This window comes from Anomaloglossus baeobatrachus, chromosome 2, assembly GCF_048569485.1.
Source record: "Anomaloglossus baeobatrachus isolate aAnoBae1 chromosome 2, aAnoBae1.hap1, whole genome shotgun sequence".
In the NCBI taxonomy this organism is placed as follows: Eukaryota; Metazoa; Chordata; class Amphibia; order Anura; family Aromobatidae; genus Anomaloglossus; species Anomaloglossus baeobatrachus.
Genome location: NC_134354.1, coordinates 691632496 through 691659402, shown reverse-complemented (window position 1 = coordinate 691659402; position 26907 = coordinate 691632496). Strand labels below are relative to the sequence as shown.

At 49.2% G+C, this 26907-nt stretch overlaps 1 protein-coding gene across 1 annotated transcript in view; it reads right to left on the bottom strand.

Annotated features, from left to right (window-relative positions):
- ITGB7 (integrin subunit beta 7) overlaps positions 1 to 26695 on the bottom strand; it is a 66768-nt gene extending 40073 nt beyond the window's left edge. Inside the window, exons 1-5 of the mRNA XM_075334538.1 lie at positions 26494 to 26695; positions 18699 to 18869; positions 17026 to 17267; positions 4620 to 4778; positions 4431 to 4526 (exon numbers count right to left, since the gene is read on the bottom strand). Of these exons, the coding sequence (XP_075190653.1) occupies positions 4431 to 4526; positions 4620 to 4778; positions 17026 to 17267; positions 18699 to 18869; positions 26494 to 26608 (783 nt within the window). The 5' untranslated portion in view covers positions 26609 to 26695. The remainder of the gene's footprint in view (positions 1 to 4430; positions 4527 to 4619; positions 4779 to 17025; positions 17268 to 18698; positions 18870 to 26493) is intronic.
- Between the last annotated feature and the right edge of the window lie 212 nt (positions 26696 to 26907).

Below are 26907 nucleotides of genomic sequence, written 5' to 3'. Positions count from 1 at the left end.
CAGGGGCTGATGTCCACACCAGGGGGTGGGCCAGGCCGTTGGCTCCGCCCACCGAGGAGTTCACAGCCCTGGAGGCGGGAGAACCAGGCAGATAGAGTTTGGACAGGAAGAAGAACAGTTAGGGAAGTGAAAGAAGAAGGAAGTGAAGTGGTAGAGGAACTAAGGAGAAAAGCTGAAGAAGAAGCTGGTATACGAAGAGCAGTCAGCACTAGGGCAGGGGCCTTTCGGATCCCGGCAAGGCTAGGAGTCGCCATAATTTGCCAAATCCGTCAGTTAAGGGGACGACTGTCTCTCAACAACCAAGTCCCGATTGAAGGCAACAGTCCAACCGTAACAGAGAGACACCGCCACCGCCAGGGCACCAGTTTCTCAGGGCCAGCGCCTGCGGTTAAAGAGAGGGGCTCCTTCGGCCCAGATTGAAGCCGAGGAGTGGGTAACCGGTGGGAACCCATCGCTACCAACACAGAAACATTAGGTGCAGGAAAAGGGACCGTCACCGTCAACTACTGGGGAAAAGCAAGTGCAGCCGTCTGTGGGAACCGTCTTTCCAGCCGTGTGTTTTACCGAGAACTGTGTCTCTGTCTCAGGCTGAGTGAGTACCACAGTGCCGCAAGGCACAGCGCTGCCCCCGCGTCCCTGCACCCCACCAAGCCCTGCACTGGCCCCGCCATCCCTCATCACCCACCTCATCACTGGGCCCCGGGACAACCACTCCCTACCCACGGAGGGGAGAACTAACAACTTTGCTGCTCCCTGTCACCGCTCCCGGGATCCCCATACAGAGCAGTGGTGGTGTCCATACAATCACCACAACCGTGGGTGGCGTCACGGACAATAAACTATCCCAAAAACCAATCCCCTTTCACTCATGGGCGAGGAGCGCCGCTCGAGTCCCCGGGATCCGGCCCATCGCTCAAGCCACCGAGCAGCAGCAGGCCGCAGCAGCAGCGGCAGCCGGACCCGAGCAGTGGGAGAGCGCGGCGTCCCCTCCTCCGCCCGCGACAACTTGGCGTCACGAACAGGATTTACCGCTCTGCCGTTGGGTAGAGGTACGCCTTGTGACCGCCGGAGGTATCCGGCTGAAAAATTTCAGAAGTCGCCATCTTTGTCGCGAAAAGTTTCCGCTCGAGCGTCTTCTCGAGTAGTAGAGGAGCGAAGGTCAAAACCCCGCCCCGATAGAGGAGGGGCCGGAAAGAAGCTAAGGGGGACGCAATTGGCGGCTGGCTGCATGTGAACGCAGCTATAAAAGCAGAGACGCCAGGACTCTGCAGCAATACCGGGTTCCTGGAAGGCACGATTGGCAAGATGTACAACCCAACTCCCAACGAGGAAGTCCCCGACAGGTACTCAGACCCTGAAGCTAGGTCCAGAAGCTAATGGGGGCTAGCTAATTAACTGATTGCGGCCAGGACTATAGGTCCCGTCCCACCCAAAGTCCCGACTGAAGACAACAGCCCAACGAGGGGGATAGAAAGCCACCGCCATGGCAGAGAGATCCCGCGGGCCAGCGTCTGCGAGCAAAGGGCTCCTCAGGCAACCACAAGCCGGGGAGCGGACTCCTGAAGTTGCAAGCGCAGGTAGTTCACCATCACAAACAGGTGCAGGAGAAAGGCAGAGACCACCAACCGGATGGTGGACCAGACTGCAGCCGGCTGCGGGCACCGACCACCATCACCTTGGTTTACCAGAGACTCGTGTGTTTACTAATCATGAGTACATCAGTGCCCTCCGGCCGCCCATCTCCCTGCACCGCCAAACACCCCCAACGGGTCCCGGGGCCACCATCCCTACCCATGGAGGGGTTAACAACTTGCTGCGGAACATCTCCCCTGGGTGCCCCGTAACTGCAGCGGTGGTGTCTACCTTCACCACATCCCATGGGTGACGTCACGAACTTAAACACGGCTCCGGCTGTACACATACGTCCCCAAACCGCAAACCCCTTTTTGATCGACGTGACCGCAGGACACCCGGGTCCAGAGAACCTTGAGCCACCCACTGAAGGTCCAGATCCGAGCGGCTCGGCTGCCACGCCCGGGGCGGTACACTGGCACATCCGGGACCTATGCTATGCTGTTTGACAAGCTGGACTTTTGCTTTACATACCTGTCTGAAATAAGACTCTGTTTTTTCTGTTTGTTACCAGTATGAATTAATCACTGAGAACCTGTGTGTGCCTCTTTACTGCGCCCCTGCCATTGCCTACCAGAGCTGATTCCTTACAATATAGTTATGCAAAATTTGTCGTTTGGCACTACAGTGATGTGATAATTAAACACCTGTGGTTTTACATCAAACATGTTGCCAGTCTTGTCTTCTTTGTTTGATTCGAACAGCAATGACTGACACGCTATTCATTGTCTATAGGATTGTCAAAGATAGCCAAGCACAGCATTCCGCTATCTTCACCAGTCCCATAGAGAATTAATGGAGCTTCTGGTGCTTTGTGGAGGTCTCAGTTGTCATATTCCCGGCAAGATAGAAGTCTCCACCTATCCTTTAAGAGTAAACATTTTATATATGTGTATACACCCTCCAATTGTCCCAAATTCGTTGAAACTGCTCCAAATTTTGTGAAATATCTTGGTGAATTTGGGCATGTACGAGTCTGAAAAGAGGTGGCTTTTACATAAACCCTGCCCACTTTGTTTTAGGCCTGTTTCACACATCAGCGATTCTGGTACGTATGTGCTAGCTTTTATACGTAGCAGAATCACGGACATATGCAGACCCATTATAATCAATGGGTCTGCGCACACATCAGTGATTTTTCACTAACCGTGTCTCCGTGCGGCGTACACGCATGTCCGTTATTGCCGCACGGAGACATATCCGTTTTTTTCTGCCATCACTGATGTCCCACGGACCACACTATGGTGTGATCCGTGAAACATGTACCAGAAAAACATGGACATTGAAATTGAGAAGCTTTTTATACTCACCTTCTCCAGCACTGCTTGTCTCTGGCCTCTGCTGGCTGCTGCTTCGGAGCCGGCTAATTTACTGTCATGCATATTCATTTATGCACTGCACAGCCGACCCGGAAGTAGCTGCAGCGGGGGTGGAAACATAGCAGAGCCGAAGAGTTTACCACCACGGACAGCAGGAGCGGGGACAGGAGAGTATAAGTCCATGTGCAATCATGGATGACGGATCACGTCTCACGGATATCACATAGATAACCCACGTGTGCCGTTTATCACGGAACGCGGAGGGACATATGCGTTTTTAACACGTGAAAAATGTCTGTGTTTTTCATTGATGTGTGAAACAGGCCTTAGGGGTACTTTGCACATTACGACATCGCATGCCGATGCTGTGATGTCGAGTGCGATAGTCCCCGCCCCCGTCGTACGTGCGATATCTTGTGATAGCTGCCATAGCGAACATTATTGCTGTGGCAGCTTCACATGCACTCACCTGTCCTGCGACGTCGCTCTGGCCGGTGATCCACCTCCTTCCTAAGGGTGCGGGGCGTGCTGCGTCACAGCGACGTCACACGGCAGGCGGCCAATAGCAACGGAGGGGCGGAGATGAGAGGGACGTAAACATCCCGCCCACCTCCTTCCTTCTTATTGCAGCCGGGACACAGGTAAGGTGATGTTCCTCGCTCCTGCGGCTTTACACACAGTGATGTGTGCTGCCGCAGGAACGAGGAACAACATCGTACCTGTCGCTGCACCGGCATTATGGAAATGTCGGAGACTACACCGATGATACGATAACGACGCTTTTGCGCTCGTTCATCGTATCAAAAAGGTTTTACACACTACGACATCGCAAGTGACGCCGGATGTGCGTCACTTTCGATTTGACCCCACCGACATCACACCTGCGATGTCGTAGTGTGCAAAGCCTAAGAAATAACGTTTGGAACTCCATTCTATGTCTGAACTGGGTGCAAAAACCTAAAAAAACATCACTATGGGGAGATAAGGTATGCACACCAGTGACTATGTAAGGGGAATACATGGAACCATGTTCCCCTTACATAGTCACTGGTGTGCATACCTTATCTCCCCATAGTAGTGTGCAAAGCCGGCCTAAGTCATACTTGGGGCAGTCCTTTGGGCTGAGAGTTAAATTTCACTATTTTATCAACTATGTTGGTAAGTATGAGATTGTCAAAATGGAGTAAGGTATAGAATATACTAGGTCCTACTTATAACAGTATTGGGTCCATTACACCTCACTTTGGCTGTTGTAAATGTTCCAAAAATTACTCAAAATACAATATTTCAAATACTGAATAATCAGCATAAAATGATCTGATTACAGAGCCACAATATATACACTAAAATGGTGATTTACATTTCTGCCCAAAATGAAGGATATGTGGACAGGATGATTAAACACTAAAACTATTAAGTCTTCAACCTGACAGTGAAGCTTATTTGCTCTTCCTACATAGAGGTCATTTTGGTACACACCTGATAGGTGGGGAGGACATTGCTGGTGACAGCAAATATAGGCTGTATATTGGCCGCTGTAAGGATCTGGGAGAGATGTCCCACCGATGGGTAATCCTGAGCCAGACACAAGGGGAATAAAAGATTTATTGAAAACAGACTATAGTTGTCAAATTGAGGGCAAGAACTGTAAATATCATCATTACTCACAAACATATTACTGTGGTGATACTCTCCATTCTCATTGAGGTGGCAGCGGCCATCAGTAGGGATGTAGATACCGGCTAATTTACCATCTCCTGCCATGTGAAAGACGTCGTCAGAGGCAAAGACCAACAGCCGAGTAACATTCCTCCAGCCGATGTGATCCTGCAATAGAGATATAATATAGTAAATGTCGCGGGCGGGGAGGAGGGTGTCAGCACACCACGCTCACCCCTTCTGCTCGGGTCCGGCGACTGCTGCTCAGTGGTGGTTCGAGCTGTGGGCCGGATCCCGGGGGTTCTCGAGCGGCACTCCTCGCCCGTGAGTGAAAAGGGGATTTTGCTTGGGGAGATTGTTCATTGTCCGTGACGCCACCCACGGTTGTGGTGATTGAGTGTACACCACCGCTGCTCTATATGGGGATCCCGGGGATGGTGAGGCGGAGCAGCCAGTTGTTGTGTTGTCCCTCCGTGGGTAGGGGTTGGTGATCCCGGGGCCCAGTGGGGTGCAGGGGCGCAGGGGCAGCGCTGTGCCTTGCGGCACTGAGGTACTCACTCAGCCAGTAAACACGACACAGTTCTCGGTAAACAAACGGCTGGTTGGACGGGTCCCTCGGACGGTTCACGGTGCTGCGGTTCCCTGCAGTTAGCGGTGACGGTCTCTTCCCTGCACCTTTGAAATGTCTGTTTGGTAGCGATGGCTTCCCACCGGTTACCCGCTCCCCGACTACAATCTGGGCCGGAGGAGCGCCACACTTTGCCTGCAGGCGCCGGCCCTGGGAAACTGGTGCCTTGGCGGTGGCGGTGTTTCCCCGTTGTGGTTGGACCTTTGCCGTCAATCAGGACTTGCTTGTTGGGGGATCTACGTCCCCTTCACTAACGGATTTGGCAATTTACGGCGACTCCTAGCCTTGCCGGGATCCGAAAAGCCCCTGCCTTGGTGCTGACTGCCCTTTGTATACTGCTCCAGACCCCCGGGTACACACAGCCTCCGTGGTCCTTCCAGCAACCTCCAGACAGTCCCACTGCAGACCTTCACCACCGTCTGCTGACCTTGCTGACTCCGTCTCGGCACACAGCCACAGACCAACTTCAGGCTTTCTCTCACTGATGTTTCACTTTACTCTCGCTCCCTCCTGAGCTACACTCTGTTCACCTCCTACTCCTTCATGTTCCTCTCTCGACTCTCTCACTGTTCTCTCTGGTTTCTCCCGCCTCCAGAGCTGTGACCTCCTCGGTGGGCGGAGCCAACCGCCTGGCCCACCCCCTGGTGTGAATCATCAACCTCTGGAGGAAGGCAACAAGGATTTGTGGGTTAGCTGGTGTACCTGCAGGGAATGTGGGGTGTGTGTGTGTTGTGACCTGTGTCCCCTGGCTTGCCCAGGGCGACACAATAGCTGCCGTAGTGAACATTATTGCTACGGCAGCTTCACATGGACTCACCCGCCCTGCGACGTCGCTGTGGCCGGCGACCCGCCTCCTTATTAAGGGGGTGGGTCGTGCGGCGTCACTGCGACGTCACACGGCAGGCAGCCAGTAGGAGCGGAGGGGCGGAGATGAGCGGGATGTAAACATCCCGCCCACCTCCTTCCTTCCGCATATCCTACGGAAGCTGCGGTGACGCCGGTAGGAGATGTTCCACGCTCCTGCGACTTCACACACAGGGATGTGTGCTGCCGCAGGAGCGAGGAACAATATCGGACCGTCGCGTCAGCGTAATTATGGATTACGCCGACGCTGCACCGATGATACGATTACGACGCTTTTGCGCTTGTTAATCATATCATCTAGCCTTTACACACTACGATGTCGCATGCGATGCTGGATGTGCGTCACTTTCAATTTGACCCCACCAACATCTCACCTGCGATGTCGTAGTGTGCAAAGCCCGCCTTAGTACGTCTAACAATTAATCCCAGCTTCTTTACAATCATACTATTAGAGTGCTGTACTGTAGGCAAATGTGTTGTTACCCACAATACTGTCCATTATATGAACTGACTAGGTGATTTACGGTCAATTAACATTTGATATAATGGAAAAGGAGTTTCCACTCTATCAATACATAGCATGAAGCAATTACTAAAAGGGACCTGTTTCTGCTCTTGACAGGTCTCCTTTACATCTCCTGTAATCATCTGTTAGATTGGATCCTGCAGAGATCCATTGGCAAAAATGTTCTGCAAACACAACTTTTTGTCCGTTGTTAAATAACTGATTTTTGCTGGATCCATTTTTTTTTAACAAGGGAGTCTATGGAGATCGGATCCGTTAATGGGTTGCTATTTATCTTCCATTTGTTACAGATCCTTAACAAATGCAAGAAAAATGGAAGGCTAATTAGCAATCTGTTGACAGATTCTTCTCCATAGACTCTCATGTTAAAAAAAAAAAACCAGATCCAGTAGACATCAGTTATCTAACAAAAGAAAGTTGGGTTTGCAGAAATTTTTTTCCCAATGGATCTCTGCAGTTTACGTCCTAACGGATCACTACAGGACAAGTGAACTCAGCCTTAGAAGTAATGTTGTCCTCATATAAAAATTCGGAATTATCTTTACTTTGCATAGTGTTGTTTCTATGTTGTTTTAAGTTATAAACTAGTAGTTTTACCTTTCAGCTTCTGGCATAAGGGGGCACATTTTGAGCATCCACAGATTAATCTTCTGAATTCATTACAGAAAGTTCTATCTGCCATACCACACACTGCCTCTCTATGCTGCACAGTTTTGTTTCAAGTCTAGTTGGATACTAGAAAGCATAGCAATACCAGAGTGTGATGGAAGAAGAAAGATTGTGAATTGTCTGCTGCGTAGGACTTAAAAAATATATTCAATACCATATTTTGCTCCCTTCTCTACCAAACACCATGCTGAAAGAGCAAGGTTTTATTTTTGTTTTTTTAAAGTTTTGAAAGCGTTTTATTCATGCACCTTTCGAAGCTGATTTGAACTGCTGGTTAAACAAGAATCTGTACTCAAACAGTATTTACAAATACACAACCTATGGGATCATCTCTTTGTCCTTCATGTTAAAACAGGAAGAGTATTTGTAAATAGTGTTTCAATACAGATTTTTGCTAGAGCAGCAGTTGAAAGCAGCTTTGAAAAGAGCATGAGCTATACACTTTCAGAATGGTAGAGAAAAGGATGTAAAATAATGTAAAGTATATTAAAAAGATTCATTACTTTAAAAATGCTGATAAAGAATTAAATTAATAATAAAACTTAAGTTACTCTATAAGCCTTGCCATAGACTTACAGCAAGATGTCTCAAATAGAGCAGGCTTATAGTTTGAAACGTAATATTATATCCTTCATGACAGGCTGACTCTTGGTATATCAGCAAGTAAAGTACAGTAAATCACAAATGTGAGTACACCCCTCACATTTTTGTAAACATTTTATTATATCTTTTCATGGAACAACACTGAAGATCTGACATTTTGATACAATGCAAAGTAGTCAGTGTACAGCTTGTATAACAGTGTAATTGAAAATGGTAAAATTGTACCCAAAGTGTCAATATTTTGTGAGACCACCATTATTTTAAAGCACTGCCTTAACTCTCTTGGACATGCAGTTCACTAGCGCTTCAGAGGAGCCACTGGAATCCTCTTTCATTCTCTATGACGACACCACAGAGCTGGTGAATGTTGGAGACCTCATCAGACCACAGGATGCCGTTCAAGTAATCCATATCCTTAGTCTGCTTCTCTTCAGTAAACTGTTTGTGGGCTTTATTGTGCATCATGTTTAGAAGAGGCTTCCTTCTGGGACAACAGCCATGCAGACCAATTTGATGCAGTGTGTGGTGTATAGTCTGAGCACTGACAGGCTGACCTCTATAGCAATGGCGGTAGCACTCATACATCTAATCTAAAAACACAACCTTCTGGATATGACGCTGAGCACATGCACTCAACTTTTTTGGTTGACCATGGTGAGGCCTGTTCTGAGTGTAACCTGTCTTGTTAAACTGCTGTATGGTCTTGGCCACCATGCTGGAGCACAGTTTCAGGGTGTTGGCAATCATCTTATAGCCTACACCATCGTTATGTAGAGCAACAATTCTTTTTTCAGATCCTCAGAGAATTTTTTGCCATGAGGAGCCATGTTGAACTTCCAGTGCCCAGTATGAGAGAGTGTGTGAGCGATAACACCAAATGTAACACCCCTGCTCCCCATTCACACCTGAGACCTTGTAACACTAATGAGTCACATAACACCGGGGAGGGAAAATGGCTAATTGGGCACAATATGCCCATTTCATTTAGGAATGTACTCACTTTTATTGCCAGCAGATTAGATATTAATGACTGTGTGTTGAGTTATTTAGCGGACACCACATTTACACTGTTATGCAAGCTGTACATTGACTACTGTAAATTGTATGAAAGTGTCATATCTTCAGTGTTGTCCTATGACAAGATATAATTATATACAAAACTGTGAGGGGTGTACTCACTTTTGTCATATACTATATATAATTTTAGCTTTATTTAGACAATTCTCTTACAATAGTCTATTAGATTTATGTGTCGCCCTGGGCAAGCCAGGGGACACAGGTCACAACACACACACACCCCACATTCCCTGCAGGTACACCAGCTAACCCACAAATCCTTGTTGCCTTCCTCCAGAGGCTGATGATTCACACCAGGGGGTGGGCCAGGCGGTTGGCTCCGCCCACCGAGGAGGTCACAGCTCTGGAGGCGGGAGAAACCAGAGAGAACAGTGAGAGAGTCGAGAGAGGAACATGAAGGCGTAGGAGGTGAACAGAGTGTAGCTCAGGAGGGAGCGAGAGTAAAGTGAAACATCAGTGGAAGTGACAGAAAGCCTGAAGTTGGTCTGTGGCTGTGTGCCGAGACGGAGTCAGCAAGGTCAGCAGACGGTGGTGAAGGTCTGCAGTGGGACTGTCTGGAGGTTGCTGAAAGGACCACGGAGGCTGTGTGTACCCGGGGGTCTGGAGCAGTATACAAAGGGCAGTCAGCACCAAGGCAGGGGCTTTTCGGATCCCGGCAAGGCTAGGAGTCGCCGTAAATTGCCAAATCCGTTAGTGAAGGGGACGTAGATCCCCCAACAAGCAAGTCCTGATTGACGGCAAAGGTCCAACCACAACGGGGAAACACCGCCACCGCCAAGGCACCAGTTTCCCAGGGCCGGCGCCTGCAGGCAAAGTGTGGAGCTCCTCCGGCCCAGATTGTAGTCGGGGAGCGGGTAACCGGTGGGAAGCCATCGCTACCAAACAGACATTTCAAAGGTGCAGGGAAGAGACCGTCACCGCTAACTGCAGGGAACCGCAGCACCGTGAACCGTCCGAGGGACCCGTCCAACCAGCCGTTTGTTTACCGAGAACTGTGTCGTGTTTACTGGCTGAGTGAGTACCTCAGTGCCGCAAGGCACAGCGCTGCCCCTGCGCCCCTGCACCCCACTGGGCCCCGGGATCACCAACCCCTACCCACGGAGGGACAACACAACAACTGGCTGCTCCGCCTCACCATCCCCGGGATCCCCATATAGAGCAGCGGTGGTGTACACTCAATCACCACAACCGTGGGTGGCGTCACGGACAATAAACAATCTCCCCAACCAAAATCCCCTTTTCACTCACCGGCGAGGAGTGCCGCTCGAGAACCCCCGGGATCCGGCCCACAGCTCGAGCCACCACTGAGCAGCAGCCGCCGGACCCGAGCAGAAGGGGTGAGCGTGGTGTGCTGACACCCTCCTCCCCGCCCGCGACAACTTGGTGTCACGAACAGGATCTTACCGCTCTGCCGTCTGGTAGAGGTGCGCCTTGTTACCGCCGGAGGTATCCGGCAGAAAAATTTCAGGAGCTGCCATCTTTGGCGCGAAAAGTTCCCGCTCGAGCATCTTCTCGAGTAGTAGAGGCGCGAAGGCCAAGACCCCGCCCAGAGAGAGGAGGGGCCGGAAAGAGCTAAGGGGGACGGAAACAAGATGTCTGCGCCCGACGGAGCCGCTGGAGGAGCGGTGGTCGCAGCCGCAGCGGCACCCGCGGATGGGAATGGGCCTGCCCAGGTCCCGGCCATACCGGCGGGAGGTGCCGCGGCCCCCGCGCTTGCTCAGGTCATGCCGTTTTCCTTGCCCTATGCGCCCGGAGCTGCCTGGCTACCGCAGTATGACGGGAAACCGGATGCCCTACAGGCTTTCCGGAAAAAGCTTAACCCGTTGCTAGAGCTGTACCCCCTGACTGATAAGCAACGTGCAGCGATAGTGCTAGGCCAGTTAACCGGAGCGGCGGAGCAGGAAGCGGAGACCTGGGCCGAGGGGGACCGGCTCTATGTAGCCAAAATCTTTGAGAAGCTACAGACTGCCTTCGAGACCCGGACTGAAGCTGAGCTGAGGATGCAGTTTTACCAATGCCGGCAACGAGCTGGGGATAGCATTCGGGACTATGCTCTACGTCTGCAGACCGCCCTCCGCACGCTGAAGCGGGTGAACTCTATTAATGAGGCGGATAGCAACAAGATGTTAGTGGAGCAATTTGCGCAGGGGATGAGGTCCCCTGAGGATCGTAAACAGCTCCGGCTGTGGGCCCTAGAACACCCTGATGTGGACTTTGCTGTGTTGAAGGAGCGGGCCATCAAAGCACTACAGCCCCCAGCTGCCGAAGTTCTGGAACCCGTCCCGTGGCCCGTCGAGACAGCTCCCGTTGTGGCGGCCTCAGCCAAACCAACCTCCCCAATACCTGCAGCCCCGAGCAGCACAGTAGAAGAGCTGGCAGCCCAGGTCCGTCGCATGGATGGAGACCTTGCCAAAATCCTTGCTGCACTGCAACCTCTGACTGATAGTCCCGAGGATGTTCCCTGGATGCAGCGGAGAAGTGCTAATAACCCGCGGAGCAGACCTCCAATCTGCTACAAGTGCCGTAAGCCGGGCCATTACTTCCGACAGTGCCCGTTAAACGAGCAACCCCTGGGGCCCCGGTCCAATCCTCAGGAGTAGAACATCGTGGCCCCCCGGACTGGCGGGACCGATACATCGGGGCCCGCCCCATCATCCCCGTGGCTGTGGACGGCATACCAGTGATGGCTCTCTTGGACACTGGATCACAGGTAACTACCATACCGTATATGTTGTACCAGCGGTATTGGGCCGTAGACGAGCTGGCGCCCCAGACAATAGTATAACATTGATTGCCGCTAATGGACTTCCATTGACCCAGGTGGGGTATAAACAAGTGGCTATGACAGTGGGGCAAGCTGAACTGCAACACCAGGGTATGATTGTGATCATGAATGAGCCCAGTGATCATAACCCGAAAATAGTGCTGGGAACCAATGTGATGGAACACTGCATGGCTGATGTGTTGACCCTATTGCAACAGCTAGCCGCCACAACGGCAGGGAGCCGGCAGAGGGCTGTGCAGCATTAGATCCGCGCCCTGATGTACCGCCAGCATGTAAGCTCAACAGGAGGGGAGATTGGTGGAGTGAGAGTGATGGATGTTGCTCCATTGACTGTGCCCCCTAGGAGTGAGATGATGATCTGGTGTAGGGCAGCAGTAGGGCCTCAGGGGCGTGACTACCCTGCGATGATGGAGCCCATGCCTTCCGAGCACTGGCCCACTGTAATGGCCGCCCGAGGGGTGGTGGATGTGAAGAAAGGGAGAGTGCTTGTGAGAGTGCTGAACTGTGGAGAGGAAGAAGTCAGGCTTCCCCGGTATGCCACCATTGCCAAGCTGCTCACCCTGGACCCTCACACTATCCAGGAAGCCAGTCCATCCACACTCCCACCTACCACCAGCACTTCCCCACCCCAGGGGGAAACAAAGGAGTGGCATCAACAGCTACATGTAGGCACTGATGATACCCCTACACATCACAGGGCCGGGGTATACAGGGTGGTGCAGGAGTACGAACAGGTTTTCAGTAAGCACCCCCTAGACTTTGGGCAGATCAAGGGGGTCCAACACCATATTCCCACCGGTGAACATCCCCCTATCAAAGAGAGGTATAGACCTATTCCCCCTGCACATTACCAGTGTGCCAAAGATATGTTGAGGAATATGAAGGAGGCAGGGGTTATTCGGGACAGCTGTAGTCCCTGGGCCGCTCCGTTGGTATTGGTCAAGAAGAAGGATGGTACCATGCGGATGTGTGTGGACTACCGGAAGATCAACCAGATAACCCATAAAGATGCCAATCCATTACCTCGTATTGAAGAGTCTTTGGCTGCACTGAGAACTGCAAACTACTTCTCGACCCTTGACCTCACCAGCGGATACTGGCAAGTGGCCGTGGCCCCAGAGGACCGGGAGAAGACCGCCTTCACCACCCCGATGGGGCTCTGCGAATTCAACAGCATGCCGTTTGGGCTGTGCAATGCCCCCGGGACCTTCCAGCGGCTGATGGAGTGCTGTCTGGGACATTTAAACTTCGAGACCGTCCTGTTGTACTTGGATGATGTGATTGTTTATTCCCAGACGTATGAAGCCCATCTGGAGCACCTGGCCGAGGTGTTCGCGTCCCTTGCCAAGTACGGGATGAAATTGAAGCCCTCTAAATGCCACCTGCTGAAACCAAGGGTGCAGTATCTAGGGCATGTGGTGAGTGCGGATGGTGTCGCCCCCGACCCTGAGAAGATTACTGCCATCCAGAGCTGGCCGAGACCAACTACAGTGAGGGAAGTAAGGCAGTTTCTGGGTCTGGTGGGGTACTATCGGCGCTTTATAAAGGGGTACACGAAGATGGCTGCCCCCATGCAAGACCTCCTCGTGGGACAGACCAAAGGTGGTAGACCCATTGGAGCCCCACTGTCGTGGGAGAACAAGCATGAGGAGTCCTTTTGCCAGTTGAAGGCGGCCTTGACCGGAGAAGAGGTCCTGGTGTACCCTGATTATGGGCGCCCGTTCATCCTCCACACGGACGCCAGTAACGTGGGGCTAGGAGCGGTTCTGTCCCAGGTCCAGGACGGAAAGGAGAAGGTGATTGCTTACGCTAGCTGAAAACTCCGGCCGACCGAAAGGAACCCTGAGAACTACAGCTCCTTTAAGCTCGAGCTATTGGCGTTGGTCTGGGCTATCACGGAGCGGTTCCGCCACTACTTAGCGGCAGCAACATTCACCGCGTTTACGGACAACAATCCGCTGACTCACCTGAACACGGCCAAGTTGGGCGCACTGGAGCAGCGGTGGGTAGCCCGGCTAGCCAACTATGATTTCACCATAAAGTACCGAGCCGGTCGTGTCAACATAAACGCTGATGCACTCTCCCGAATGCCCCATTTGTCAGAAGAGGGGTGCGAGGATGACGACCTCGAGGAGATCGAGTTGCCTGCTTTTCACCAGCCGCTTACTGAGAGGGTACAAGTACATCAGCAACGAGTGGATCTGGACCCACGGCCCAGTCAAGAGTGGCAGGAAGCTCAGGACCAAGCGCCGGCTGTTCGCCTTGTCAAGACCCTGGTGGAACAAGGTGCTACGGGAATAGACCCTGCCGCTCCGGCTGAAGCCCGACGCTTGTGGAAAGAACGGAAACGACTTTACCTACACCAAGGGAGGCTGTACCGTGAGCTGATCAACCCGAAGACTCATGAGAAAATATGCCAGTTGGTCATTCCTCAAGCTGACGTCGCTACTGTCCTGCGGGCATACCATGATGGTGCTGGCCACTTCGGGTGGAAGAAGCTGGAGATGCTGTTGAGGGAGCGGTTCTATTGGAGTGGGATGCGTGAATCGGTGGAAGCCTGGTGCCGAGAGTGCGGTCCTTGTACGCTGAGGAGAAAGGACGAGACCAGCCAGAGGGCACCCTTACATCCCATAGTCACCCATCAGCCGCTGGAGCTGGTCGCCCTAGACCATGTCAAGCTCACCCCTAGCCGAAGTGGGTACACCTACGCATTGACCATGGTAGACCACTACTCAAGATTTATGGTGGTAGTCCCCGTTAAGGACCTGACTGGTCGAACCGCTGCTCGAGCGTTCCAGGCCTATTTTTGCCGGCCCCATGGGTACCCCGAAAAGGTGCTGACTGACCAAGGCCCGGCTTTTGAAGCAGAGGTGTTCCACGAATTCTGCCAGTTGTACGGCTGCAAGAAGATCCGGACCACTCCGTACCACGCCCAAACCAACGGCATGTGCGAGAAAGTGAACCACTTGGTCCTGGGGCTCCTCAAGACGCTACCGCTGGAAGAACGGAACATGTGGCCGGAAAAGTTACCCGACTTGGCCGACATGTACAATAATATCCCGTCTAGCTCAACGAAGTGCACCCCAGCGTATCTGATGAGGGCTCGGCCTGGCCGCCTGCCGGTGGATCTGGAGATGGGGTTGGAGGCCCCAGAAGCACTCCCTTCGACGGCGGAGTGGGAAAGTCGGAGGAGAGCACAATACCGACAAATCCAGGAGTATGTAGAGAAAAACCTCAGTCGAAGTCGAGAACAGCAAGAGCACCGGTTCAATCAGAAGGCGTCCGCAGGCCCTTTCCAGCCAGGAGATGTAGTGCTGAAACGGAAAAGGAAGGCCCACAAGCTGGATGATCAGTGGGAGCAAGTCCCTTACGTATGGGGAGATGGGAAGGCCTACCAGATCAGTCGTGACCAAGGGGGCACCCTGGCCACAGTTTCCCGGGACCATCTAAAGAGATGCCCCCCAGCGTTGAAGGCAGAGACTGAAGTACCGGCTCCTCCACCAGCGGAGAAGGCAGCAGAGGTAATCCACACTGTAATGGGTGACTTCCCAGCAAACTGGCCTACACAGAACGGCGCGGTGATCCTTCCAGTGATACTGTTCCCACAACCCGTGGATGAAGAAGTAGTAGAAGTGGTTAACCGTGAGCCAGAACCCGTGCCAGTGCCCAGGGATGAACCTGTACCCAGCTCCCCTACACCTCCGCCTGCTCCACACTATAGCAGGGAGGAGGAACCGATTGTTCCCTCTACCCCACTGTCTAGCACCACTGACACCGGGCCCCGAAGGTCCACCCGTTCCAACCTAGGTAGACCCCCACTTAGGTACAGGGAGACCGTTCTGTGAATAAAAGGGGTCAGGGAATATACAGAGTGGTTGTTGTGTTTGTTTAAAAGTTGAAAGAATGATAAGAAAATGATACCGAAGTTTCACCTGATTATCTGTGTGATTTGCAACCGGCTGGAGGCGGCACCGTTGTCCCCGTGGGGACCGTTTAAAAGTTGTTTTGCATGGAGGACTGGGCCAGGCGGTTGGCTCCGCCCACCGAGGAGGTCACAGCTCTGGAGGCGGGAGAAACCAGAGAGAACAGTGAGAGAGTCGAGAGAGGAACATGAAGGAGTAGGAGGTGAACAGAGTGTAGCTCAGGAGGGAGCGAGAGTAAAGTGAAACATCAGTGGAAGTGACAGAAAGCCTGAAGTTGGTCTGTGGCTGTGTGCCGAGACGGAGTCAGCAAGGTCAGCAGACGGTGGTGAAGGTCTGCAGTGTGACTGTCTGGAGGTTGCTGGAAGGACCACGGAGGCTGTGTGTACCCGGGGGTCTGGAGCAGTATACAAAGGGCAGTCAGACTCAGCACCAAGGCAGGGGCTTTTCGGATCCCGGCAAGGCTAGGAGTCGCCGTAAATTGCCAAATCCGTTAGTGAAGGGGACGTAGATCCCCCAACAAGCAAGTCCTGATTGACGGCAAAGGTCCAACCACAACGGGGAAACACCGCCACCGCCAAGGCACCAGTTTCCCAGGGCCGGCGCCTGCAGGCAAAGTGTGGAGCTCCTCCGGCCCAGATTGTAGTCGGGGAGCGGGTAACCGGTGGGAAGCCATCGCTACCAAACAGACATTTCAAAGGTGCAGGGAAGAGACCGTCACCGCTAACTGCAGGGAACCGCAGCACCGTGAACCGTCCGAGGGACCCGTCCAACCAGCCGTTTGTTTACCGAGAACTGTGTCGTGTTTACTGGCTGAGTGAGTACCTCAGTGCCGCAAGGCACAGCGCTGCCCCTGCGCCCCTGCACCCCACTGGGCCCCGGGATCACCAACCCCTACCCACGGAGGGACAACACAACAACTGGCTGCTCCGCCTCACCATCCCCGGGATCCCCATATAGAGCAGCGGTGGTGTACACTCAATCACCACAACCGTGGGTGGCGTCACGGACAATAAACAATCTCCCCAACCAAAATCCCCTTTTCACTCACGGGCGAGGAGTGCCGCTCGAGAACCCCCGGGATCCGGCCCACAGCTCGAGCCACCACTGAGCAGCAGCCGCCGGACCCGAGCAGAAGGGGTGAGCGTGGTGTGCTGACACCCTCCTCCCCGCCCGCGACACTATCACAAGGATATCGCAGCTGCGACGTGGGCGGGGACTATTGCGCTCGGCATCACAGCATCGGCTTGCAATGTCGCAGCGTGCAAAGTACCCCTTAGTATTTATGCATGATACTAGATTCTGAATTCAATATGTGAGATCTGAATATCTTGTTTCCTTACTGTGCACACGGCCGCCTGTAGTATGGCATCAAATCCCCCCTCAGGTGTGTCCAGGTTGCCTGAGATATTTTCCGCACTGACTCTTTGTTGGAATAAGGTGAGGTTTGAGGTTAAAGACAGGACATGCCGGTAGCTGAAGGGCGGCTGACAGCGCTCTGTACGAGATGGACAAGGATTCTGCATCTGCCATTTCACTGTGTTCACAAATGGTAGCACCGTCTTATCCACAAATGAGCCGAAACCTGTATAAAGAATGCGTCAGATACACATCTGCAACACACAAGCTGCCTGTGACACCATTACTGGTCAATACTGATGACATCAAGATATATAAGAGCCAAACAAAATATATGCTTACAAAACATCAATCCCAAATATAAATGTATAATCAAGACCTATAGGCCCAATTCATCATTGTATTTCCACCAGATTTTGGGAGTAAATACTTCTCAATTATGGAGTTTTACATTTGAAAGTTGTCTTTTGTGGCTTACAAGAAAACTTGGCATACAAAAAAATGTATATAAAAACTTTATTATACTGGCAGTCCAAAAATGTAACGTTTCGACCCCTATATTTAGGTCTTCATCAGACACAAAAGATTCTTGTTTTAAACCTACAAAAATATGGAGCCATAGATATCACCAAAATTATAATAAATCAATACAAATTTTATTAGACATAGATATAGACAAAAGACATACTACAATTAATAAATGCATAGTGCAGGACTCACAGAATAGCTAAAGTGCCAACAAGGTAAGTGTCATGGTACATAGGAGGAGAGACAAGTCTCCACTAGGTTGTGAACACAGACAATACTTGGCCTAGAAAAATAGCATGATTCCTAGTATCATAAAGTCAAAAAAGCATATACAAAGTCATCCAGAACACCCACCCCCTGAAGAAGCCAACGCAAAATGTGCTTAGGGGTTTGCTGGTGCCATACATCAACTAGGCTAGAATGTGTGAGTTTTCCGGATGACTTTGTATATGCCTTTTTGACCTTATGATACTAGGAATCATGCTATTTTTGTAGGCCAAGTATTGTCTGTGTTCACTGAAGTATTCTCTAAGGTTTTCAGATGTGGTTTATGACAATAGATTCTTGTGTAGCAATATGCCTTTAAGATGATGACACAGAGATCTATGGATAAATCATATTGCTGTTCTGTATAGATATAATGGTGCAGTATAGTAGAGAGTCTTACACACGCGGAGGTGAGTGCCCTCTAGAGAGAGACGCTCTACTCTAGAGAGACGCTCTACTATACTGTGTCCCCATCTTAAAGGCATATCCCTTCCCAAGAATCTATTCTGTCTGATGAAGACCCAAATATAGGGGTGGAAACGTTACATTTTATATTTTTTAATTGCCTTTATAATAAAGTTCTTATATTCATTTTTGTTGTGCCAAGTTTTAATGTATCTAATGACGGGTTTGATCCCTTGTTGAGCCCCCATAATTCCAAGTGTGCCATAAACCTTATTCTACTTGTCTTTTGTGGCTTAGTTAGCTTTTCGATTTTTAGGACAGCCCTCAGCAGTAATTAGCTAAGGAACTACCTGGTTCTTAAAGTTAGGGAAAAAACATATTTATATATTTTTTATATGATTTGCTATTTTATCTATTTGTGTCTATTTTAAGGTCTATATTGACACGTGAACCATACCAATGCGTACAGACTTGGTGACTTTGTGTAGCACCTCCTGAATGTCACTTCCTAATTTCTTCACGTTCTCCAAATCATCCTTCATTGAGTAGGACAAATCCATCAGGTAATAGAGATCAATAGGGTACCCCTCCGCACGCTTAAACCGGACTTGAAAGGTTCTCTTCTCTCCTAAAATGGCATAAATATCTTTGTTAATATGAGAAATCAACATTTTCACATACTTTTAGAGGAAATATCATTGAAAACAATTACATTTTTGTGTCTATCCGTTTAAAAAAAAAGAACTTATGAATTATTGCACTTGTCACATTGGCCACTAGATGGCTGCAGACATTTATAGAAGCTTATTGCTTTACAACATACAGTTAATGTTAGCACTTCATTATTTATTACTAGTAGGTACAAGGCAAAATGACAGGTATTGTCTGAGCCAAAATACGCAGATTTTACAATGGCAATAGCAAAGGGACGATTGCTGACAGTTAAGAGGCAGCGCTATTGGGACTGTCATGCTGTACATGATGATTGGAGTTGTATGTTTATGGATTGCCTACAAGATATGAATATTTTATAATACAAAGAGCCCAATTCATGTAGACGGGCTTTGTTCATGCCAGTCTTGATGAGGGGGTGTACTGGAGTCAGACGCTCCTGATTCATGAAGTGGTGTATGCCATTTTCTTGGAAGCTGGGAAACACTAGGGTGACACCAAAATTGCAACTTTGAGTTGCACCTAAAGTTTGCAACTTTTCAAAGCTTTTATGCCAGAAAGCTTTGAAGAATTGGGTCCAGAATATCATAAAATTCTGCCCAATATATTGAATGCAACAGTAATACTTAACTCTTAAAGGGAACCTGTCACCTACTCACCTGCGGGGTGGTTCGATACATTCCGGTATTATGGGCATCGCTGTTCTCAGGTCCGGCGCTTCCTCTATCCTTGCGATCGCTGTCCTCCATACTTTGTGTGGTTGATTCATCCTATTTCATCACACAGTGCCCTCCATTATGCGCACTTTGCTTTGCCCTGCTGAGTGCAGAGCAAAGTACTGTAGTGCGCATCTTTGACCTTTCCCGCATTACATTACTTTGCTCTGCCCTCAGCAGGGCAGAGCAAAGTGGGCGTGCGCAGGAGCATAATGGAGGGCACTGTATGGAAGACGAAGGATGCATCATCCACACGAAGCAAGAAGGGGGACGGCAATCACAAACATAGAGGAGTTGCCAGACCCGAGAGCAGCGACGTCTATTGCACTGGAATGTATAGGACCGCCCGCAAGTTAGTAGGTTACAGGTTCCCTTTAAGGAATAAAACATGTTATATTGCATTGCATAAAGAATATATACAGTACAGACCAAATATAAACTTATCCTCCGCAGTAGAGGTGACTCTTGGTCTTCCTTTCCTGGGGCGGTCCTCATGTGAGCCAGTTTGTTTGTTGCGTTTGATGGTTTTGCCACTGCACTTGGGGACACTTTCAAACTTTTCCCAATTTTTCGGACTGACTGACCCTCATTTCTTAAAGTAATGATGACCACTTGTTTTTCTTTACTTAGCTGCTTTTTTCTTGCCATAATACAAATTCTAACAGTCTATTCAGTAGGACTATTGTAACGCCCCTGTAAACGGGTCGTTACAGGGTATTAAATGTTACCCCATTTTTCCCGGGCAGGAGGAAGAAGAGTCCCCACAACACACACTCACATCACACTGGCAGGAAGGAGTTAATAGCTTCTGCAGCATGAAGTTTGTTCTGAGTCCATGACTCATCCTGTCTCCTTAATGAGCAGGTGGCTGGACACAGGCAGGTCCCCATGACAACCAAGGGGAGGGGGGGCCTGAAGGAGTGAGTTTAGTGCAGAGCACAAAGAAGTTTTAGGCAGAACGTCAGAGGCTGCAAGGGAGTGCAGACGTCCAGAGAACAGCTCCTGTTGAGGAGATGCCACGAGACCAGGGCTGATAACACCTAGAGGAGGGGAATGGAGCTGAGGACTGGGGTTCCCTGGAGAAAGTTGTACCCGGTGGCGGTTGGTGTAGTGCCCGCTACCGGGGATGAGAGAGACAGAGAGGCGGCGAGTTCCCAAGATGCTCTTTGCCACGGGGACGGCACTAACGCACCGAAAGGGAGAGACCCCCAGAACACCTCACCGGACACCCCTTCCTCCTACCTGCCTGGGACCGACCAAAGGCTACAGGCGGCGAGGACCAGCACCCGGGTGCTTTGTGAAACGGACTTTAAATAAAGAACAACTGGAACCGCACACCGTGACTGCTGTGAGTAATGCCGCCGCACTGTGCCCCCGGTGTCCCTGAGGACTGTTGCCCTGGGTCTCATTAACCTCCCGGGGCTCCCCCGCTCCACCCGTGGGGAGTGATTCCATCCGGCTGCCCGTAACACCTGCCCCGGAGAGAGACTGCGCAGTGGCGGCTTAACACCTGGCCGCAAACCACGGGTGGCACTGCAAGCAACCCCCGTCCCCGTCTCGTACCGTTTCCTGGGGAAGAGCGATGGCAAGCCCCCCAGGGACCCCGTTACCCTCCTTCCGTCCCCCTTGTAACACCGGACTGACGGTCGGACTTTCCTTTTATTGAAACCCGCCGGGGGTCACGGAAGCCGGGTCGGGCCACTCACAGCCTGACCCCGAATACCACGAGCCCGGTGACCATGCGAGCCCTGCAAGCCCCAGCGTGGGCGTTTCACTATCAGCTGTGTACCCACCAGACTTCTGCACAACAAAACTGATTGTCCCAACCCCATTTATAAGGCAGGAAATCCCACTTATTAAACCTGACAGGGCACACCTGTGAAGTGAAAACCATTTCCGGTGACTACCTCTTGAAGCTCATCAAGAGAAAGCCAAGAGTGTGCAAAGCAGTAATCAAAGCAAAAGGTGGCTACTGTGAAGAACCTAGAATATAACAAATATTTTCACTTGTTTCACACTTTTTTTTAAGTATTTCATTCCACATGTGTTAATTCATAGTGTTGATGCCTTGATTATGCTAGCCTAAAATATGAAGTTATTACAGGGGTTTTGCACCTTTTGCTCCCTCTTAAGGCACACTCTTTTTTGTTTGAATTTCAAATAGTTGAAAATGTTGATACCAATACCTTGTTCTTCTTTAAACCTTTTTCTACTCCCCAGTCTCTCTGTCTCCTTCACTCTCTCATTGGTCATAGGTCCGGTCCATTCATCCCGACGGGAAAAGAACAGATTGTCCTTCCGTTTGCACCAATATGGCGTCACATCATAAGGTATTTACGGTAATAAGCCTTAATGCACATGGCCTGAACTCCCCTGTACAAAGGTCACAGACCTTGCATAGCCTAAAAAAGAGGCATGCTGATATGATATTCTTCCAAGAAACGCACTTTCGTGAAAGCAAAATCCCAAGCTTTACCAAAGCACACTACAACACTTGGTTTCACGCCCCTTCCACACGCAAAGGCTCTAGAGGAGTTTCCATAGCACTCGCTAAAGATATACCCTTTCTAGCCCAAGATATCGCTACTGACCCTGATGGTCGATATATTTTTGTCAAGGGTATGTTGGCGGGCTCTATGGTAACCCTAGGGAATGTATATGCCCCAAATGTCAAACAGATTCGATGGTTGTTGTCCACGCTCAAAAAATTCGGCAGTTTTTCAGAAGGTACTCCAATATTGTGCGGTGACTTTAATGTGGCTATGGAGCCCAAATTAGACTCTACTGCAAGGAAAAGTCACCTTTCTTTAAAGGACCTATCTCGGATTAAATGCGCTCTCCAATCCCTCTCTCTAATAGACGTCTGGCGTTACCAACACCCCACAGTAAAAGATTTCACATTCTTCTCGAATCCTCATAAATCATACCACAGACTAGACTACATTTTCCTACCTAGACACCTACTACCCAATGTAAACGATTCAGAGATCCAATCAACACCCTACTCTGACCATGCTTATGTTGCAGCTAGTTTCTCACTCCTGAGGCCGTATTGGCTACATAGTACGTGGAGATTGAATGAGTCAATTCTCTCCTCGGAAGAAAATAAGAAACGCATATCTGAATGTCTCCGTAATTACTTTGCAGAGAACAAGGCGCCAGATATTGCGGCCCCGTTGTTGTGGGAAGCACATAAGACGGTCATTAGGGGAGAACTGATTTCCATCTCCTCGCATCTCAACAAGCAGAGGAATTTGTTCTTGCAGACTCTGTATGCTGAGATAGCGACGTTGGAGGCTCAGCATAAGAAATCTCTTTCCCAACAGACACTAGAACAACTGACTGCGAAGCGAATTGAACTGAGAGATATACTCAATAAACAGTCGGCTAAGTTCTATCTCAGCTGGAGGAATCGTATGTTCCTACATGGGGACAAGGCCTCTAAACTTATGATGTCCATGATAAAAAAAAGACAGGCTCGCACGTTCATACATGCAATTAAAACCTCACAGGGCCACCGTACGCAAGACTATTCTCAAATATCGGAAGAATTCCTTCGCTTTTATAAAAATTTATATCAAATTCGACCGGAAAAGTCGGCAGTGGAGAGAGATAAGAGGAAATGTGATATACAAAACTACTTAACTAAACTAAATCTTCCGAAACTCTCTAAAACACAACAGGCGTCCTTAGAAAAACCGTTCTCCTGGGCGGAGGTTCAGTCCATCCTGTCCAAGAGTCCCGTGGGAAAGGCTCCAGGTCTGGATGGCCTTCCCATTATCTATTATAAGAAATTCTTTGATATTTTAGGGGATCATCTCTTAGCTTCATGCAACGCTCTTCTACTTGGCGACCCTATACCCAAACAAGCGCTAGAGGCACATATATCATTAATACATAAAGATGGGAAGGATCCAGAGTGCTGTGGAAACTATAGGCCCATCTCACTTTTGAATGTGGACCTAAAGATATATGCTAGTTTAATCGCCAACCGTGTGGCAGATACCCTCCCAGATCTCATCTCCCCAGAACAATCAGGTTTTGTCAGAGGAAGAGAGGGGAAGGATAACGCACTAAGAGTACTAAACTTGATGCATTACGCCAGGATCCATAAGCTGCCTCTAGTGCTGCTGGGAACGGATGCCGAGAAGGCGTTTGACAGGGTGGACTGGACATTCTTGCGGGGGACGTTGGAGGCCTTTCATTTCCCATCAGATACCATAAGCGCAATACTTCAGATGTACACATCACCCACGGCCAGGATTAAAATAAATAATACCCTCACCGACCCTTTTGATATTAAAAATGGTACAAGGCAGGGTTGCCCCTTGTCCCCCTTACTCTTTGTCCTGGTCATGGAGCCTTTGCTAGCCTCCATTCAACAGGAACGGGACATTGAGGGGTTCAATTTACAGGGAATTCACCACAAGTCCGCCGCCTTTGCTGACGATTTGTTGGTGGTAATGTCTAAGCCGGAGAGGGGCTTCCCTGCCTTCATGAAAATATTAGAGTATGGCCGATGGTCTAACTTCAAAATTAACCTATCAAAATCAGAAGCACTAAGTATTAACCTCGCCAGCAAAGCTACTAAATCTCTTCAAAACTCGTTCCCCTTTAGGTGGCCAAACAGTCACATAACATATTTAGGCATTAAGTTGGGGAAAACCTTCAAATCCCTATTTGATCTCAATTACAAGCCCCTTCTTCCTACACTTTCTACACATATAGCCTCATGGAAGGCTCCCTTCCTCTCGTGGATAGGTCGGAAAAATTTAATTAAAAGCATTATACTCCCTAAGTTTATTTACCTTTTTCAAATGCTACCCATACCAATTCCCACATCTTTTCTTTCTAAGTGTAACTCTTTAATATCCAACTATGTCTGGCACAAACATAAACCGAGAATCAACTTTCAAACACTGAGTTTACCAAGAGACAGGGGGGGCATGGGATTACCCAACATAACACTTTATTATCATGCTGCAGTCCTCTCTAGAACGATAGACTGGATTAGACGCCCTCCGACTAAATTATGGATTTCTATAGAAGAATACCTAGCCCCCACATCTCTGCGAGCTATGCTACTTTCCCCTGCTAATCAGAGAGATAAAGGATCCTTCACAAGTGAGCTTACGAGAACTCTCTTGCACAAATGGAAGGAAAACAGGGAGATATTGGCCCCACCACTCTCCCCTTTAACCCAAGTTTCCGACATCTTAGATGCCGATGTAAACCAGGCCGCGTCCATGAAATTCTCATTCCGGACCAAGGTGAATGCTCCGTTAGCTGATCTTCTGGTGGACGGCGCTCTGATATCTGAACGGGAGATGGGTATGAACCCAGGCCTCTCTAGGCTCACGTTTCTTCATCATGCAAAGTTAAAACATGTGATTCAGCCATTCTTACCTCATACTCATCTCGACAGACCTTTAACTGCATTCGAATCTTATTGCATGCAAACCCGGGCACCCAGGAAAATTCTTTCTAACTTATACCATACCCTGCTTACAAAAAAACTGGTGGTAAAGAGAGCATATGTACTAAGATGGGAGAGGGACCTGAGTTCTACATTTACTGATTTACAAACAAACCAAATTTACAAGGCCTCACACGGTCCGTCATGTTGTGTGAGAGTTCAAGAGAATTCATTTAAAGTGATCACGAGGTGGTACATTGTTCCCACCTCGTCTAGTACATGGAGCTCCTCCAATTCAAATCAATGCTGGCGATGTGAGAGGGACAAGGGTACTTATTTACACATGTGGTGGACTTGTCCGATTATCCAGACCTTCTGGAGGATGGCATCACAGTTAATATCCGAACTCACAGGCAAACAGGGGGTCTTGGAACCTGGACAAATGCTCCTGAACTTCCCAATGTGGCCTAAAGATAAAGCTTCTTCAAAACTGGCGTCATTTGTAAGTTCAGCTTGTAAGCTCCTCATAGCCCAACTGTGGCGCACAACGAAAACCCCTACTCTCGCGCAGCTCTTGATGAAGATCGACCAATTATATCACGTCGAAGAACTCTCAGCCCTCTCGCGCCAAAATATGCTCTCTTTCCTCCAGATCTGGGAGGGCTGGCAGGTCTATAAGTCTAAACCTCAATTTGCAGTAGTGACTTCGCAGAAGGTAACATAGGGGTCTATGAGCCACCCCTCACCCCCCTCCATTGAGATGAGTGACAGCTGTCTAATAATTCTTATCACGGATTGATCGGATCTAGGACCAAAATCCTCTCCCTTCTTCTCTCCTTTCTTTCTCTTCTCTCCTTTCTTTCTCTCCCCCCTTTTCCTATTGTCTCTTACACCCTCTAACTTTAATTTTGGAACTGAAGTTCAAGATTCTAGCTCCCCCCATATTTCTATTTCTTGTTCCTTTGAACTTGTTGTTAAAAATGTTGCAGCTTAATACAGAAACCAGGCTACTAAATTAATTCAGACTTCCCCAGTATCCGATGGTTCAATCTATTACACGAGTAACTCGGGTCATAGAGTTAAAACGGGAAGCAGCTGATGCGAATGTTATCGTATTAGTTAAGACTGTGATTTCTGTTGTATGTGAATTATTATCTTCTTTTGCTTCAATAAACAAAACATTAAAACAAACATAGTGTTGATGCCTTCAATGTGAATCTACAATTTTCAGTCATGAATATAAAGAAAACGCTTTGAATGAAAAGGTGTGTCCAAACTTTTGGTCTGTACTGTATATATATATACTTTTTTTCTTGAATACAGACATTCTTCACAAAAAGCGGAATAAAAATCTCTACATTTTAAATTAATGACTGGTTATACATATGAATAAATGGAATATAAAACACTGTGTAGCCAACTAGAAATGCATATAATGTGCATCTCACCAAGTCGCAGTTTGACAGAAACCTTCTGCGGAGCTAGTTGTGTGACCGCATCTTCCTCAGCATTGTCACTCAAGGGCTCATCCTTAAGAAACTGAACAAGTCCCTTGGGTTCCATCACGTGTTCTTCATCACATCCACGCTGGAGGAGCTCTAGACGGGTGGCACATCGAGAACCTTCTGACTCGCCTCTTTTTGTGAAATTCTGCATAATATAATTGAACTTTATCATTTACATTTTAAATGTTACCAGGTGATATAATAATATGTTACTTAGAGAACATGTCCATGTTGTGAGCTCGTAGATGCACAGTAAATTTGCTCTTTTTAAAAAGGATCATAAAAATAGTCATTACTAGTGTTAATCAAATCGATTTAATGCACATCGAATTCAAATCATATTTTATAAAATTCACG